Below are 19,661 nucleotides of genomic sequence, written 5' to 3'. Positions count from 1 at the left end.
TATTCTTACTTAGAGTCATGATGTAACAATTGGGATGTACTCACTTTTCTTCTAATAAAAGCACTTCATATATTCATTATTCTTGCAAAAGATTTCCTAGCACTTTAATTCCTTCAATTTCAAACTTAATTCATTTCAACGTTGGAGTTACAACAAAAATTCTACGTCCTTACCAAGAGGATTAGGCTAATAAATTTGGCTTATCCAAATAAAAAAAGAAATCGAAATTCCGGGGCGTCACAAATACCTTAAAGCGTATATATTTTTAATAAATTTATCATATACTCATATTTTTTTATAAATATCTTTACAATATATTTTTGACAAATTTTCTAAATATAATTTGACCTTAAATATTATCACTTAATTTTGTGACATGCAAGTAAAATTGCTTCTTCGATTTTTTATATTAATTTTTTTAAAAAAATTGAATAAAGAACTTTCTTTAATAATAAAAAAATTAAATAAAGATCTTTTTATAAATATCTTTATAATATATTTTTGACAAATTTTCTAAATATAATTTGACCTTCAATATTATCATTTAATTTTGTGACATGCAAGAAAAGATCTTTATTCAATTTTTTATTATTAAAGAAAAGTTCTTTATTCAATTTTAAAAAAAATTAATATAAAAATTTGAAGAAGCAATTTTACTTGCATGTCACAAAATTAAGTGATAATATTTAAGGTCAAATTATATTTAGAAAATTTGTCAAAAATATATTGTAAAGATATTTATAAAAAATTATGAGTATATGATAAATTTATTAAAAATATATACACTTTAAGGTATTGAGGGTATTTCTGTCCAAAAAAACTTGGAAATAGTAAAAAGTACCTCAAATGATACTAACTCAAAGTTCACGGACCTAAAATGATACTTTGTCAAAGTTCGTGGACCAAAAATGATGTTCCCTCTAAAAAAAATTACATAATTTAACAAAATTACATAATTAAAAAAAAAACATATCGTCATGCAGTCCTCCGCGCCCACAACTCTTCAATTAAATCCTTTTGGAGTCGAATATGAGCATCCACTTGGCGCATGTCGGCATGTGCCTGTAGGCGGCCGGCTTCATCGTGAGGTACCCCGCTTCGTACGTTGGGGGCGGCCGCGCCGTGGCTTGGACCGGCTTCATTATGGTCGTTGGCCCAACTAGTCAGTTGTACACCTTCATCTTCGACAATCATGTTGTGCATGATAATACAGGCATACATTATATCAGCAATGTAGTCGACATGCCACAAACGCGTTGGACCCCTAACTGCCGCTCATTGAGACTGGAGCACACCAAATGCGCACTCCACGTCCTTGCGCGCCGACTCCTGTCGTGCCGCAAAGCAGGCCTTCCTCTTATCTGATGCGCATCGGATCGTCTTCACAAAGACTGGCCACCTAGGGTATATCTCATCCGCCAAGTAGTAGCCCATATCATGTTGGTTGCCGTTGGCGACAAAACTGATGGCCGGACCGACGCCCTGGCACTGCTCGTTGAAAAGGGGCGACGAGTTGAGGACGTTGGGGTCGTTGTTCGAACCGGCTACCCCAAAATACGCATGCCAAATCCACAGCCGGTAATCAGCTACGGCCTCGAGGATCATCGTGAGATTCTTTCCCTTGTAGCCGGTCGTGTAGAACCCCTTCTAGGCAGCAGGGCAGTTCTTCCACTCCCAATGCATACAATCTATGCTGCCTAACATACCCGGGAACCCATGCTTCTCCCCGTGCATCTGCATCAGCTCCTGGCAGTCTTCGGGGGTTGGGCTTCGAAGGTACTGCTCACCGAATATTTCAACCACGCCCTGACAAAAATACTTCATACATTCAAGGGCAGTCGTCTCGCCGATGTGGAGGTACTCGTCCCACATGTCTGCCGCGCCTCCGTAGGCCAGCTGCCTGATTGCCGCAGTGCACTTTTGAATAGGTGTGTGGCCGGGTCTGCCAGCCGCATCGTGCCTGAAGCGGAAACACAGATATCGACGTTCCAAAGCGTCGACAATACGCATAAACATGGCTCTGCTCATCCTAAAACGCCGCCTGAAAAGGTTGGCGTTAAACCGCGGCTCCGGTGTGAAGTAGTCTTCGTATAGCCGCTGATGTGCAGCTACGTGATCCCGGTCAATCACTGCTCGGCGGTGGACAACGGGTCGAGGTTGAGGTACCGCCAGCTGCGAGGCTCGTTGTAGCAGCCGGTCTATCTCTCGGGAAGTATTGGCATCCAAATGTTCGTTCAAACGCCGTTCGTACTCCTCAGCATCCCCACCACTACCACTACTACTACCACCCGCATTACTCATTTCGCGTTGTTGTTGATCTTGTACAGAAATTAAGATAGAGAGAGTACTCGTTAAAACAAGTGGTGCGAATGAAAATGCCGTGCAAATCACGTATATATAGTGTTTCGAAAATTTAAAAAAAAATTCGCTCGCCGGTTCCTCGCCGATCGGGAGGCTGCAATAGAGGCGAGCCGATCGGCGAGAGAATCGGCGAGCGCCCGGGAATCGGCGTACCCTCGCCGATTTGGCGCTCGCCGGCTGCAATAGTTCGGCGAGCGCCAAAAATCGGCGAGTCGCTCGCTCGCTCGCCGACCACCGGAGATGCTCTAACAACACCGCCAAAGGTTGTGTCAGTTTACCTATTTCTTTTAATTATTTTATGGGTTTTAAATCTATAAGAATTTATAAAATAAATTTGAATAAGATAATATGGGAAAATTAAATTTTAAACTTGTTAATAATTAATAAATATTTGCAATTTTATTGAGTTGACGTTGTACCATGCACATATTACACTTACAAGTGAAAACGTAGCCAGCGTAGCAGACTAGATAGACTGTCGACATTGTATTTGTAGTCCGAACAAATAAGGAATAGTGGATAAAGAGAAAAAAAAAAAAAAAAAAATTAAGCTTAGTTTGAATCTTTGAAGTTAGACTTGCCCACAAGTCAATTGAGGGATCTAAGACCGCGTAGTTCTCTTGTCCAGCTTACCTATGACTATTCAGCTCATTGTGTTGGGACAAGTCCTCTCTCGTTGTCACTCTCTACAAATGTTCCAATCTGGCTCTTGACATCTGAAGTCTGTATGTGCTCAATCATCGAGTAACATAGTGACTTTCATGTTTCTCGCAAAAGTCAACTCTTTTTGTCATTTAAAAGCTTACTCAACGACGACGGTGGAAGCTAGAATGACAAAAATGTTAGAGTTTTATTTACGTTGTTGCGAATCAAATATACAATATTTGATCCTTTGACTTTGAGTGGTTTCTACATGTTTCGGGCTTACAATAGTGCGCTATTCCCATTGTATGAGGTGAAACGAGACGTGAAATAAAGCTCAGATTGAGACTAAGCTCATAAGAAAAAACATGAAAAGTGTCAAATTCGACAGACTGCCCAGTTTACGCCGCTGACTCCATAACCATTCTAGCGAGTCGTTGGGTCCGTACCTTGCGACCAGCTAGAATGATGCACACTCAAGAGAGATATCTGTAAAAATCATGGATTAAATATGCCCGGTCAATGGATTTTGACCAAATAATAAATGTGACGAGACATTTAATTTTGTGAAATTAAATGACATAGCGTCGATCTACATTTTACGTAGATAAATGTAGTATATTCACTTTCTCAAATCCGATTTCCGGTGAGTGAGAAATAGTGGATTAAAGTTGGGCATAATTAGCTTTTAATTAAAGCTTGGAGTTGGAGCTTAGGGAATAATTAACTAGTGTTAATTATCCCACATTGGAGGATTAACACATCTTTTAATGTGTATAAATTAAGTGACTTTATGTTACTTAATAATTATAGTGGACCAAGATGGGTGAAAGAGCCCACACGCGCGCACACGCGCGCGCCGCTGCCGCCGCCGCTCGCCCGTGCCCGTGCTCGCGGCCTCGGGCACGGGCCCGGGCCCGATCTTGATCTTGGACTTGGACTTGGTGGACTTGGACTTGGCAATTGGTCTTTGGGTGGTCTTTGGGCTTGGGGCTTGGCCCAAACTATTCTTTTTGGACCACCGCCGAGTCAGCAATCCAAGTGGCTTGACACGTCGTCAAGCGAGGCACAGTCACGGCTGCCACGTGAGAAATCCACACGCTCCACACACGGGTGGCACACTCCAGCCACACGCCTGTAACCGACGTCGGTTACGAATTGCCATGATGAGCCTTCAATGGCTGGTTGACCCTGCATGGTGGCTTGGCCTATAAATAGGCTAGCCATACCACTGCATTAGGAGGACACACATACAAGCATTCTGCATCATAAGCTCTCTCCCTCTCTCTGCATTGTTTTCTGTCGAAGCTTTGCCCTCTCCTCCATCCCGTTCGCCGGAGCTCTACTGATTGCAGTGCTGCATCAATAGAGACGTAGCCGTTTTACCTTTGGGGACGACACGCCAAACCGAAGAGCACTACCGGGGCGTATCTCGTCTTGCGGGAAGAGGCCTCCTCGACTCGGCTAATCATACTGGTTTAGTAGTTTCGATTCTACGTTGTAATTTCTAAAGTTCAGTTCCTTCTTTTCCTTTCTTTTGGGTTGTATTACGCCCGGTTTTGTTATCTCTTGTAATCCCCAGAAACCAACAATATCAACGAGTCACTGGGCAGTGACCTGCTTGCAACGACGCTAGCCCACGACTGCCAATTTGTGAGTTGTTTTAGGTGTTTTTGAAGGTAGAATATGGATCATTATTATAGACACATGAAGATTGAGAGAAAACATCATGGAACAAGGGAGGAAACAAGGGAAAGAGATCCAATTCAATTATGAGTGGCTAACTTTCTTCACTGCTGTTGACATGTAGTAGGTTAAAATCATTACATATGTTGATGAATGATTTGCTTTAAGCTTTGCTTTAATTGTGGTTATTTCATTCCACATGTAGTTGGTTAAAATCATTACATTTGTTGATGAATGATTTGGTTTAAGCTTTGCTTTAATCGTGGTTATTTCATTCCACAAAATTTACCTTTGTAGCCCAATTAAATAATCGTACACCTCCACATGGTTTGACACCTTTAATACGACAATTAGTTTTGTATTATTGCGGCAGTTGTAATATTATAGACATTTAATTAAACTCAATTGCTATTCATTCATTAATATAAAAGCTTTAAAATTAGACATCAACTGTAAAGTATCTTTTGAGTGCTGCTTGCATATTGTAAAAATCTTTGTTTATATTTGAATCAATGAAAAGAATTATTTCCTCACAATGTGTTCTTTTTGTACATATAAGATGTGTTTTGATGCATTTAAATGTATAAGAAACAAGTATGTAGAATTCATTTGCTGAAGTAGACTAGTTGGTATCGCTCACATTAAGTAACACAGTCGGTTCTTTGCATACCTATTACGTGAATTATTTCAAGTTCTTTGCATGCAACTTGTGATGCTGCACAAATAGATTTAGTCTGAATAGTCACCTAAATAAATCATATGTTTTGATTTATTTAAACCGCAATATATTCCGCTTCAAACCTCAACAAAAAATACCTTAATCAATGATACGAGTATGAGAAACTCTTTCTCATGCGTTGACCATCAATGAAGGACATCAATTTGTTTATGAAGGCCTACATCATTGAAAATAGAGTGTGATTCCAAGTACATGTCTAATTCACTAGTAGTTCTAGTCCATGTGTATCGCACAGAGAAGATAGACGTATCTACTTTAATCGATGGAGTGAGAGAGTGGTGGAGGTAAGTGTGCCTGCGACATGGTGAGGGTGGTCGCACGCCGACGACCACTACCACGAACAGTTGCTCAGTCACCGCTGGCCGAAGCATCGTGCTAAAAGTGACAACTTTAATTGACGAAGAGAGTGTGTATGTGAATGAGAGGGGTCAGGGGCGGACACACGTACAAAGAGGGTAGGGCTGGAGCCCTTACCCAATTTTTTTTAATTTTATTTTCTACTTTCAAAATTTTTAAAATTTTAAAAAATTCTGTTAAGCCCTTATCAAAATAGTGCTACTGAAGAACAAATTATTTTGGATGCATAATTGTATGGGGCTGAAAATTAAAGAAAGGAAAAGTTAAAATTTGCGGAGGAAATATAACAATGGCGTGGAGAAGCCTAAGGAAGAAGAAGAAGAGGATTTTTATACATAAATTAATAAAAGTAAAAGTCAGATGGGCCCACTTTAAATGCTTTGACAGGGCGTAGATTATAAAAAAGATGTACTCAAAAGGTGTGGTTACTTTTTAAACTTGAACACGTTTTTATTATTAAATTATAGTAAAATGAGTTTACATTTTACTTGGCCAACACCCCCACACGTTTTTAAGATTTTAAAAATTAAAAAGGAGAACAGAAGGGTTTCATTTTGAAGGTTACAGAGCGGCGATACAGAAACAATAGCATTTCGTGAAATTGGGGTTCAAGTCTTTTAAACTTTAGAGAAATTAATATTCAAATTCTTTACAAATTGTGAGGTAAGGAGTTTATTAAAGTTGTTAATTTTATATTCTATTTCTTGTTTTTGTAAAATTTTGATAGAATAGTTGCAAGCTAAAAAAGTTATAACAATGGTTAGTTGCAAGCTAATATTTGTGATTGTCGTATAGAATACGGTTTATATTAGTGAGTGTTGATAGCATCTTTATATCTTATGGAGTTATGTATATAAACTAATATTGTACTTCTCTCGTTATTGCTTAGATTGACCGTAGAGGATGGAACGCTTCTTTAAAAAAAAGTTTGGTAAGGCCTGAAGATACTCGTTGGGGCTCACATTACTTTACATTGCTTCGTCTATGCTCTATGTGGTCTTCGGTTGAGAAAGTGTTGGAAGTTGTACGTGACGATGCTACTCTCCGTGATAACAGAAGTACCACTGAAGGATTGATTGAAAGGATGGATAACTATGAGTTTGTTTTCACTTTGCATTTGATGAAACATTTATTGGGAATAACCAATGAATTATCCATTGCCTTGCAAAAGAAAGATCAAAATATTATTCAAGCCATATCATTGATCCAAAGTGTGAAACATCAGTTGCAAAGTTTTAGAGAGAATGGATGGGAAGACATACATGATCAAGCAACAAAGTTTTGTGAATTGCATAATATTTCACAAGTTGATATGGATGAAATTATACCACGCCGTGGTTATAAGAAGTATGGAGCAGAGTTGATCACGAATTTGCATCATTATCGTGTAGAGATTTTTAATCAGGTATTATAATATTCCTATTCATGTCTTCTATACATATATATATATATATATATATATTTATTTATCATAATTTATGTTATTGTGGTTGCAATGTCAAGGTGGTTGATTTAACTATACAAGAGATGGATAATCGATTTTCTGAAGCTAGCACCGAGTTGCTTGGATGCATATCATGTCAATATCATGTCTTGATCCAAGAAATTCTTTCTCTCGATTCAATGATGATCAAGTAATTCGTCTTGTACTTTATATCATGAGGACTTCTCTGCAAATGATTGTTCACGTCTTCTACTTCAACTTAGTAATTTTATTGCTAATGTACGATGTGATCCTCAATTTGCTGCCTTAAGCAACTTAGGAGACGTTGCTACGGAAATGGTCAAAAGTGGTAAACATTTGGTTTTTCCGTTGGTTTATCGGATTATTGAGTTGGCATTGGTTTTACCTATTACTACTGCTTCTGTTGAGAGAGCATTTTCTGCAATGAAGACCATCAAGACTGACTTGCGAAATCGGATGGGAGATGAGTGGATGAATGATAGTTTGATTGTGTACATTGAGAAGGACCTGTTTTCAACGATTGATAATGAAAAAATCTTGCAACGTTTTCAATCGATGAGAACACGTAGAATTCAGTTGCCATCGCTTTAGACGTAAAACCGCAACTATGACATGTTGTTTTTATTAGATATATTTTGGACTACTTCGTATTAAATATATATGCATTTTATAGTTTTTGCGGTTTTTATATTATATTATATATATATATATATATATATATATATATATATATATATGTTATGTTTACGTGAAGTCCAGCCCTTACAGTCAATTTTTTCTGCGTCCGCCCCTGAGAGGGGTAGAAGATGGAGATCCATCTCAAATAGTGTATAAAGTTTAAACCCAAACGGCCAAACATTTGTATGGATAATAGTATAGGCCCAACAGTGCAAAATGGTAATGTAGAAGCGGGTTTGGACAGGCTTTCGAAATTTTTGTCCAACGTACAAAACAAATGGAATGAATATATAGGTTTAAATCCAAAACCTACAAAACAATATCATACCAAAATTATTAAATATTAGTATATTGTTAATTTATTGAATTACGCTACCATATTTTCAATATGGAAGATTTTCAATAAAACAAACAAAATGCGGTGCATTATTTCGCAATTAATGTAACATCCATATCCTTTTAGTGATACCATAGCTGTGATTTTGAGTGTTGTCTATTTAATTTCCTTCGCACAGCCAAAGCAAGGCTGGATCGACAGTAATTACAAAATTATTTGACAACACTCATCTAACTTGTTTTTTTATGAACAAGAGAGTGAAATTGAAAGAAGAAAGTTACGACTATGAGCCGTCGTCAACCTTGGGCATGCAATGATACTATAAAATACTTACCAACAATTTGTGAATCTCCAGTCCCACCTTTTACCGTTTGAAGGTCGTTGAAAAACCTCCCCCCATTTCCTCAATTCAGTCCCTAATCTAAAATTCCCCTCAAATCCACACACCTTTTATAATTATTTCCCCATCTACCATCCTCATTCTCAATTTCTATCTCATCAACTGCCCCAATCTGTTATGTGGAGTTGGAATCGAGGGCTATAGTTTTGCTGCTGACAACAGGAAATGGGTGGGATATCGAAGCGGATCATGCCGGTCTGCGACACCCTCTGCGTCTGTTGCCCGGCAATGCGTCCCCGATCGCGCCACCCCGTCAAGCGCTACAAGAACCTTCTCGCAGATATATTTCCTAAAAATTTGGTGAGCGCAATCTTATAAATTCACACACTGGATCACCGATCTACTTATTGTAAGCGGTCGATTACATTTTCAATTCACATAGGACGATCGTTAATTTTGGATCATCGCACTATATGATGGAAGTCAGTTTCGTTCCTAATCTGATTAAGACTCGGATTAGGGCCCTGGAGGTTTCTGATGACCAGAGTTGGAGTCAAAATTTCACTCTGTGCATACAACGATGTAGGATGAAGTTGTATTAGTTCATACTCATAACTTTTGTTTTAACTTCTGTTACTTCTAAAATGTCTTCAAGTTTTTCAATGGATCACTGTCCTTACACTATTTAGTGGGCGAAAGTGTAAATGCTCTCTCTCAGTTGAGTTTGTAACACTCAAAAGAGAATGTGACATGAGACCATTTAAGCACATGTATGGAGGTTTAGTTAGAATAACAAATATGTTTGATTTGATTGGCTTCAGAATAACTTCTGAAGTAAATTTCTCAAAGATCTAGAGAGCAGGAGTTTGGCAGAACTATCTAAACTCTTAAGAATCTCACGCTCCATTTGAAGATATCTATATTTCTCCCCTCATAATATTTTCTCATTCTGGCCCTCTTTTTTCAGGATGAAGAACCAAATGACCGAAAAATCAGTAAATTGTGTGAATATTGTTCAAAAAACCCTCTACGAGTACCCAAGGTTAGGTCTCTCAGTCACATTCTGTGTGCATGATTACTAGTTTTCTATACTCATACTTATCATTATCTCTTCAGTATCATGCTCCATGCATTTCTCTTATCATCATCTGCACTGTATGAGTTTATTTTCCTTATTGTCATGGAACTATTCACCTTTTTCATTTAATAGTTGTAATGCTTTATATTTTTTTTGGCTCTAAGAGACTAGTATTGACTGTTCATGGCTTATCAAACCAGATTACAAGTTTACTTGAGGAAAGATGCTACCGGGAACTGAGAAATGAAAACATCAAGTGTGTTAAAGTTGTCATATGTATCTACCGGAAGTTGATTATATCTTGCCAGCAGCAGATGTGAGTTCAATTATATTCCTCTTCTAGTTGAGTTGTTATTATCCAATTTCTAGGTTTCTGTCCATAAAAGATTCTTACATTTGCTAATTGCGTTCAAGAGTGAGGTTCTTACTTTTCTCAGTAGTAACTAGTAAATATGAATCTATCATCATATTCCCTGTTGAACAAGTTATACAGAACACAAATCTGGATGGATCCAATCTAACAGGGCCTCGGCTTCTCTGTTGTTCCTTCTTGAATATTTGAATGTCAGGGATCACTTTCTCCCAAGTCCCAACCATTTGTCAGCTTCCGAGTTCCAAAAGTAGAGTGAATAAAATGCAATACAGCATTTTCCGCCTCTATGATATTTCTTTTTTCTGTTGTAAGAGATTATGCTTTGGAAATAATTGACAAATACAGTGAAAAAATAATTCCATTGTTCTATTAGCCTAAAATAAGTTATAGATACTGTAGAAAAGTATCGAAACATATTAGAGAAAAGTAGTAGTTCTTTATTATCACTTTACATAGCTCCTATATCTATTACAAGAGACTACGCCTGACTAGAATACATAGCTGATGTGGGATACTTATTCTACAAATATGCAGATGTGATCATATGAGTACCTTGGCCTTCAGCCAGGCCTGAAATAATAATTTCTGCCATGTTACTCATAAGTTTGTCATCAGGTGTTGTGTTGCATTTCATCAAGTAAGAAATATTTGATCTAATTTTGCAGGGAGAAATACTAATATTCACAACCTAAATGAAACTATCTCAAATGGATGTTATAATTGAAGTGTCTCTAGTTCTTGGCTGTAATTTAGAGTGGATATCTACCATGTTCAAACATTTTAAGCATTTATGTTGTGCGTTTCTATCATTTTATAGAGGCCATTTGGCATGACTAATAGTGCCATGTATTTTCTTTCAGGCCTTTGTTCGCTGGTAGTTTCCTCAGTATCATTCACATCTTGCTTGAGCAGACTAGGCAGGATGAAATACGAATCATTGGTTGCCAAGCTCTTTTTGACTTTGTAAATAACCAGGTGGTATTCTCATCCCTTTTCATCGATATCTGCATTTGAATGACTTAACTGACAAGATAAAAAATTCTTTTTTTAGAAGGATGGTACCTATATGTCAAACTTTGAAGGTCTGATTCCAAAACTCTGCCTTCTAGCTCAAGAAATGGGAAATGATGAAAGGATATCACAACTACGATGTGCTGGGCTTCAAGCACTCTCTTCTATGGTAAGTTCATTATCATACATCACCAATTTCAAAGAAACGCAAGCCAGCAGAGAGTGATTTTTCTTGCAATAGTTTTGTGTTGACTAAGTTATAATCTGCCGCATTCATGCTTTCTACAGATCATTCTTCTCGCTAGGGTCATTTCTTGTCAAAGAGCTTTCAAATTTCATACATGTGGCAGCATGAGTCGAAAAATCTGTTGCACTTCCACCCCCATTTTTGAAATAGCTTGTTTTAATTGGGTAGAATAATTCCCTATTAGAGTAGCTGTTAGCCTGTTACAAATCAATGTCTTCGGCAATGAATCTTTGAAAATTAAAATTCTCTATTGAGAAATCACATGTTCTGGGAGATCCGAAACATGAAATAGATAAGGGAATTTGAAACTTAAAACTTCTACTCATTTTAGTCAATTCTATGATGCATAAAGTTCCCCCCCCCCCGCCAAATAAATTTTGATCATATTGATAATTTTGACCAAGTATTTGATGGCAGATTTGGTTCACGGGTGAATTTAGTCACAAGTCAACGGAACTTGACAATGTAAGTCTTTTTCGAGTTTTCCGTTATATTTTACTTATTTATGAAGTTCTTAACTGTCCAAGTCCTTGCAATCAACGTCAACTTCATATCTGAATCATTCTGTACACTTACATTCTCACCTCACATTTATTGGAACCCGGGCCGAAAAAGTGTGAGCACACTTATATTACCATTTTAGCCCGTTCATCAAAAGTGTGCACTTTCCACTTTTGAAACTACCACACCACTAACTTCTTACATTTTACCCTCACTAAATCAACTTATGTACATAAAAAATTAAAAACCAAGCATGACTCACAAACTTACTAACATTTACGATTAAATACAATATCCTTAACAAATGTGGGTCTCATCATTTCCACTCATCTACATACTTGCACTTACCTAAATTTTTTAGAACCCGTACCAAAAAAAAGTGTAAGCACACTTATAACGGACATGAGGGAGTATATGTTCTATGAGCCTATTTAGGTAAGAATCTGACAGCAGTTAACTCCATCCTATGCAAAACTTATGGAGAAGTAACCTTACATTGAAACTCTTGATATACGTTAGATGTACCTGGGCCCCCACCTATTGCCCCACTGAAATCCCTTTGCCTGACCAGAACTCAACGAGAGAGTCCAGCTTACGGAACCCTATTCTACTAAATTATAGTGCTAATGTCACTTAGGGAATCCACTATGGGGAGCCCGCGGCTATAGCCGCGGGTTGGGGCGGAGGGCGGGCGGCTATAGTGGAGAAGTTGTCCGCCAGCGGGGCGGACACCGAAATGGGGGCGGTAGGGGGCGGACGGGCTTCAGCCGACTCCGAGTCGAGGACGCGGCGAAATGGGGGCGGACGTGGCTATAGGCGCGGCGCCTATAGTGGCGGCACCGACCGACGCGGCTATAGCCGATTTTAATTTTTTTTTTTACATTTCAATTTTAAATTTAATTTTAATTTTAATTTTAATTCTACTTCGTATAGTCGTGTTCTTCTAATTACGTATAACCCGGTAAATTTGTTCATAATTACTTGAAACATTATAAAATGAAAGTTGATTATAAAATTTGGGGGCTATTGGAGGTGTCCACTATAGTGGCGGACACAAAATTTTGGGGCTATGGACAACAAAACTGGGGCTATGGACAAAAACTGGGGCGGGGCTATTGGGCGTGTCCGCCTTATAGTGGACACTCTTAGGTGTCTATTTGAGCTAAAAAACAACTCAATCATTGATGTGGGACTGATGCTATAAATTATCAAGATTGGGCATGTTTGCATCTTATTTCTAAAAGAAAAATTTGCAAATGAGAGTTTTATAATGTAACAAAATTAGGGAATCCTTGTTTATAGGAAACTGAATAAAATTCTTCACTATAAAGTATAAAGAGAAGGGACTATTGGATGCACAGTAGGATTCATTTGCAAATAAAGCAATTCTCCATGTAGAGAATATCATTCCTTCATCTAGAGAAAAAGTCATTCCCTCACATAAATGCTGTACTATTCACTAAGTATGATACTCTCTCTTGCTTGGTTGGTTCTCTATGGAGATTCAGATTTCACCTAGAACATCAGCATTCTACATTAGTTTTATATGCTTGGCATGTATTGACCATAAGGTTAATAATATATGTTCTTCGGGCAGAAGCTTTTTCTTAATCTAAAAATAACTTTATTTGCTTGTTATTTTGAGGTGCCTTACCTCCCAAATTGTGCACACTCAGTGATATTGCTAGATAATGGAGGGATATAGAAGAAGGGATGGGTTTGTGCACTGCTTGCCCATTTATGCTCATTCTTTCCTCAATAAGTTCTTTGCATATATTAAAGAACTTACATTAACGTTAAAACTATCATGCCTACTTCTCTATCTCCTGATAAGGTGTGTTATTTCTACTTTGCTGCTGATTAATTATATCTTCTTTATCAAAAGATCAGGTTGTTTCTGCTGTCCTGGAAAATTATCAAGACACTGATAAGGAGACCAATTTTTTAAATAATAGTATCCAGGGAAAACAAATGCCTTTGTCATCAGATATCCTGAAAAGAGATATTTCTTGGAGAAGGATTGTTAACGATAAAGACTATTATACCACGTACTATCTCATTCTGGAACTTTAGTACACCATTTTTTTTAATTTTCTCTGAATGCTTTGATTTGTTGTCACTCTCTTAGCAATAGCTTCCTGTAAACAGATCAGATAGAGGTTGCCCTAAATTCTGGTCAAGAGTCTGCTTGCTTAACATGGCAAAGTTGGCAAGAGAGGCTACAACAGTGCGGCGTGTTCTTGAAGCTTTGTTCTGTCACTTTGATCGCAACAATCTTTGGTGTCCTGATCATGGGCTTGTCCTTCCAGTGCTTCTGGATATGCAATCTATAATGGAGAACACTGGTCTTCATCTGTTCAATCGTCTTAATTTGTTTTGATAATATATCAGTAAAGCCATCCTTTTGTATTGTGTTGCCTTCTGAGTTCAGCGTTTCTGATTCTAATGACTTGCAGGGCATAACACTCATTTCTTGCTGTGTGCCGTGATCAAGCATCTCGATAATAAGAATGTTCTGAAAAACCCAAATATGCAGATAGATATTGTTCAAGTTGCTATCTCCCTGGCTCGAGTAACAAAGGTCCAGCCGTCTGTGCAGATTATTGGAGCGTTTAGTGACATGATGAGACACTTGAGAAAAAGCTTACAGTACACTCTTGATGACTCAGAATTGGGAGATGAAGTTATTCGATGGAATAAAAAGTTTTATGCTGTTATCGATGAGTGCCTTGTTCAATTGTCTTATAAGGTAACTATTTATTATCAACATATTTAATAGATACCACCAGTAGCTTGACAGTAAATTATTGTTCAAATGAGCACGCTGTAGCGAAAATGTTTTTGTGGCTGTAATCTACAAATCAGTTTCCAAAAAACACCAACTCTTTCTCATGAGGACAATAATTTAATTAGCTGTCAAAGAGGACTTAAAATAACATCGATTTTTTATGGCAGTTAGGAGATGCAGTGCATATCTTGGATGCTATGGCTGTGATGATGGAGAGCATTAGCATGACAGTTATGGCTAGAAACACCATTTCCGCTGTCTACCGTGTCGCACAAATTGTAGCATCCAAACCAAATATATCGTATCAAAACAAGGCATGGCTCTTCCAAATTCAGAAATATGATTACGTCTCATTTCGAGTTCAACCTTATGCATGTAAAGTCGTCTTACATAGTTTTTACTTTGGCATAGGCTTTTCCTGAAGCATTACTCCATCAAATACTTTTGGCCATGGTCAGTTCAGACCATGAGACAAGGCTGGGAGCTCATCGCATATTTTCAGTTGTACTTGTCCCTTCAGCTGTCTGCCCACAAAGACATGTTGAGTTAGAGAGGACACTTTCCAGATCTGCTTCTGCTTTTTCTTCTTCTGCTGCTTTATTCGAGAAAATAACAAAAGAAAATGGTTTGCCCCTAAATATTATTGACCAAGCTGATGACATTTTAAATTCTACTGAAGAAAATCCCAAAGACCAATCCTTGCTTACTCGACTTACATCCAGCTATATTAGAAAGCCTACTTTCAAGAGACATTCTCTACCTCCAATTTTGAGTAATGTGGAGAAGGAACTGGTAACTTAGTGGAAATTCATTTTTAATATTTATTCAAATGAACATTAAGGTTATTGTTTGGTGACACTGTATGAATTTTCGCAGAAAGGAATATCTCTGAAGTTAAAAAGCCGGCAAATCAGTCTCTTGCTTTCTTCGATCTGGGTACAGGCGACCTCTCATTTGAACACTCCTGCAAACTATGAAGCAATTGCTCATACATACAGCTTGGTAGTGATATTTTCACAAAACAAGGTAATAGTTTATGTGGTGAATGCTTCTTCACTAAGTAACAAAAGTAATAGACTACTTCTTATCAAAAGTCCCCATTACTCAATGAGCTAATAAAATAATTCAAATAATTTGTTGCACATGTTTTATAAAGACTGATAAGTTGGAGAATTATTGCAATAATGCCTACATAAATACTAAAGCTTCTAGGGAAATACTCCCTCTGTCCCAAGGTAGTTGGGGTATTTCTTTTGCGCACGGGATTTAAGAAATGGATGGGGTAAAGGTTAAAATGGAGAGAGTCTAGTAAGAGAGAGGATAAAGTGAGAGGGATGAAGAGAGAGTAAATTATAAGGAAATATGGACTTTTTGCCAAAAAAGGAAATGACTCAAGTACCTTGGGAACATGTTCACAGCCATAGCCTACTTTTCTTAACAAATAAAAGATGTGCGATTAATCCATACCCTTTAATAATGCTTATTGTTACAGTCAATATCTTATAAGATCAAAACAATACTATTGTCTCGTTTCCATATGCTTTTCATGGATGATTTCCCTGTTGGAAAAGTTTTTCTCCATCATGTTGTTACATGCAAGGGTTTTCACCTGAATAAGTTTTACAGCTTTGTTGACACCTATTCTTTTGATGGTTGGGTATCAGAAAACAAGTATTGACATTCTCATTCAAAGTTTCCAGCTAGCAATTTCCTTAAGGAGCATATCTCTTCAAGGAGGTCAGTTCCAATTATTGAACTTGAATTGCAGATATTTGTGAATCTATATCAGTGTATTTATCTTGAGACGAATGGTGGCGGGTATATCAATCACCAAAAATGCTCAAAAGCGTACCATTGGACCTCTAATTTCAAGAGTATTCTAGTCTTGTTTTGTACTTTTAGCTTGGGGATGGGGGTTGCGAATGTTTGCTATATTGCAGTTTTACCCACTCCTTGCCCTTCTTTGTATGATACATAATTCAGCAATGGCTTGAGAGCTTCGCTCCATTATGTACTAATGCAAACTTTCTTCCATACAAGATGTGATTCAAATTCTGTATTCAGAGTTACAACGGCATGTGGGATTTTGATGATATTGTCGCTTAAATTGTACCACTATTGCTAATATAGCTTTCCTTGAAGAAGAAAAATATACTGGGAAAGATGCATAATGGAGATACATTTTGGATTTTATGCTGGATATAGATTATATATATATTCCTGGTGAAATATTAATTGTAAAGTGATACAAAAGATTACGATGATAACTATCAGATTTATCGATGCATAATTTTATTGCTAATGCAAAGTTAATAACCTATCTCACTCATTTTTCTAGGCTCACTTCAACCATCTCAGCGAAGATCACTTTTCACCTTGGCTACATCGATGGTCATTTTCTTATCAAAAGCCTACAATTTTCTTTCTCTTGCCACCCATGCCAAGTCTGCCTTAAGGGATGAAATAGTAAGTTCAAAATCTGTTCATTTTTTACATGCCCCTAGATTAATTAAGCCTTGATATTTTTTATGATCTGAATGAGCACATGAAGTATTGCAGCTATTCTCTATTTTATGATTTTGAACAGATTGATCCTTTTCTCCGCTTGGTAGACGACAGCAAGTTACAAGCTCTAGATAAAAGAATAGTAGTTGGTGACATGGTAAAAGACTATGGGTCAAAGGAAGATAATGAAGATGCATTAAAGTTGCTATCCATGATAAATATCAGTGATGAACAGTCTCCAGAATTTTTCGCTTCCATGATTTTGAACGCTATGGGGAAGCTATCTGATGTAATGTTTTTACCTGGTTGGATTCTAAACCATTCATCTTGGCTGGTTAATGATACTCTATAAATCTTGTAATATGTGCAGGATGATTTATTCAACATAAAGGAGCAGTTGCTTAAAGATTTTATTCCTGATGATATTTACCCACTGAGAGTGCAGCTAAATGCAGAAACTCCTGGGCAAACCTACCAACTGGGTTCAAAAGAACTTGCTGAGGTTCTTCTCAGACTTTAATGCTTTCTGTTTGCTTTAATCATTCAAAGTTACATCTCGTTGCCCATACCTGTTAATTTTTTGTTCAGGTGGAGCATTCGATATTCTCAACAAGTGATGACTGCCCAACTGAGTCATTTGTTAGCCGAACGGATTCATGCTCCCAGTTGACACTGGGAAGTCCCAATCTACTGGGTGTCGATCAATTTATGAATATGGTATGCTGGCATGTTTTCTTGTATTATACGTAGTGTCCATTAGGGTGGTATGCCTAGACGTCTCACAATATCATGCCCTAGGTTAAAAGTAATGGGTCAGGATGAGGATCACTTTGAAAATGTGTTTGAAGTTACTTTAAAGAACATTAAAAAATAAGTTTATGCAAAATCTGTTATGTAAAAATTTTTGTATTTAGTTTTATCTTCAATTCCTCCTCGAGTATAAATCCGGAAACAGAATGAGTTCAAATAGAATTATTAAAACTCAATATGGTTAGAATGTTTTAGGGCATTTGTGAAAGGATACCTGCCTGAACCCAAGGATTTTATTGTGTTGTGTATTGAACAATGCCATTTTAAATAAAGCTTATAAGATAACTTCAGTTTTACTCCCCCCGCCCCATAAAAATAAGGACATTTTCCATTTTGGATGTTCCATAAAAATATCCCTTCTATCCTTGATAACTTCTTTCTCCTACTGTAAATTGACTCGAGGTGAAACTGATCCAGGTCTCAGAGACGACAAAAGAGGTTGCACAACTTTCATTCAAAGCCCCCTCTGACATGCCATTCAAGGACATGGCAAGCCACTGTGAGGCTCTTCAGATTGGAAAGCAGCAAATCATGTCCAACTTCCTGGGTAACCCGTTGACTGAAGACAGATTGAGCTCCTGTAGTCAGGACAGCGCCCAGACACCTGATATGTCGCCTCATTCATGTCTTGAGCCAGGAGATGATATAACAGTAAGTTTTTCTACAAAATAGATCCTTGCCTAATTTTTCAATCATTGAAATGGTGGAGCTGTTTCTTAAAGAGGGTAGCATACAAAACATTTGCATTGCTAAAGAACATAGATTTATCATCCGTTAAGGGTATGCCAGATATTTTCCATGCAACGTTGAGAAAATGCAATCTAGGATTCTGGTATTTTTTTCCCAAGCAGTGAGACTGCATAATTTTTTTTACTATCAGGAAGAAATTTCTTGTTTTCTATCAGGAAGAAATTTCTTGTTTTCTATCAGGAAGAAATTTCTCTATTCGGTTTCAGCAGTAGATACAAAACAACTTGTTTGAGAAGTGGTGTATTTGTATGTGAAATGTTAAGCTTAAGACTTGGTTTGTTGTGGAATTATCATGGCAGATGCCACTGCCCAGTGCTGTTCTGGGGAGTTGCGTAGCTGAATCTCAAGAGGTTTCTGAGCTCCTTCATTTGCCAGTTTCAAGTCCGTACGACACTTTCTTGAAGGCTGCCAGTGGTTGACACGCCGCTTTGTGTAGTGGAGGTGCAAAATCTTGATTATTATGCAAAGCATACATATAGAGGAAGGATATATATATATATGTACAGATATCCGTGGCATGGCGATTTAATTTATTATAAGGGTCTTTCATTTCATCGAAAAGATTTGATTCAATGGCTGCCGGAAGGATTGCGGCTGCGGGGTGAAGGGTACCTCAAATTTCTCAAACACTACAATGGCGAATGGTTGTTGATTGTATATTTCTTTTACTGTGTTTTGGCGTGAGAAATTTGTAAAACTGTAAAATGTGTGCCCAACGTATTTGTTGGGATTGGATTTGGGAGTATTCATCAATTAATATCATTTAGTTATTATTTTTCTTTTTTAAATACTACTGTATTACTTTTTATTTGAATATGGATTTCTCTTCTTTTTCAGGACTGCATGAATGAAAATGGACAAATTAATTTAATGCGTAGTAAAAGGTTGCGTTTACATAAGAAATTTCATGGTCGTTATTTTCTTATAACAATCGCTGTTTTCTCAAATTAAAACAATTAATTTTGTACAATAAGTAACATTTCAACAATAATT

The 19,661-nt window shown here is 37.4% G+C and overlaps 1 protein-coding gene across 1 annotated transcript; it reads left to right on the top strand.

The window, feature by feature from the left end:
* The first annotated feature begins 8,503 nt into the window (after positions 1-8,503).
* On the top strand, positions 8,504-19,456 carry LOC121756245 (protein SEMI-ROLLED LEAF 2-like). Its single transcript, XM_042151739.1, has 19 exons — positions 8,504-8,965; positions 9,573-9,647; positions 9,884-9,999; positions 10,917-11,031; positions 11,108-11,236; positions 11,732-11,779; positions 13,706-13,863; positions 13,964-14,160; positions 14,272-14,564; positions 14,771-14,917; positions 15,015-15,395; positions 15,480-15,629; positions 16,268-16,340; positions 16,942-17,069; positions 17,191-17,397; positions 17,479-17,610; positions 17,697-17,825; positions 18,336-18,569; positions 18,968-19,456. Exons 1-19 carry the CDS (start codon positions 8,831-8,833, stop codon positions 19,085-19,087), a joined length of 2,967 nt encoding a protein of 988 aa, XP_042007673.1. The 5' UTR covers positions 8,504-8,830; the 3' UTR covers positions 19,088-19,456.
* Positions 19,457-19,661: the final 205 nt, after the last annotated feature.

Source organism: Salvia splendens, chromosome 11 (assembly GCF_004379255.2).
Source record: "Salvia splendens isolate huo1 chromosome 11, SspV2, whole genome shotgun sequence".
Taxonomy (NCBI): Eukaryota; Viridiplantae; Streptophyta; class Magnoliopsida; order Lamiales; family Lamiaceae; genus Salvia; species Salvia splendens.
The sequence above is the reverse complement of the archived record's forward strand: the minus strand, read 5'-3'. Positions and strand labels throughout refer to the sequence as shown.

Bases quoted from the DNA above. Each gene is read 5' to 3' on its own strand.
- LOC121756245 (XM_042151739.1), top strand. From the start codon at position 8,831: ATGGGTGGGATATCGAAGCGGATCATGCCGGTCTGCGACACCCTCTGC. The intron at 8,966-9,572 runs GTGAGCGCAATC...CTCTTTTTTCAG, and splicing joins ATATATTTCCTAAAAATTTG to GATGAAGAACCAAATGACCG. The intron at 14,565-14,770 runs GTAACTATTTAT...TTTTTATGGCAG, and splicing joins TTGTTCAATTGTCTTATAAG to TTAGGAGATGCAGTGCATAT.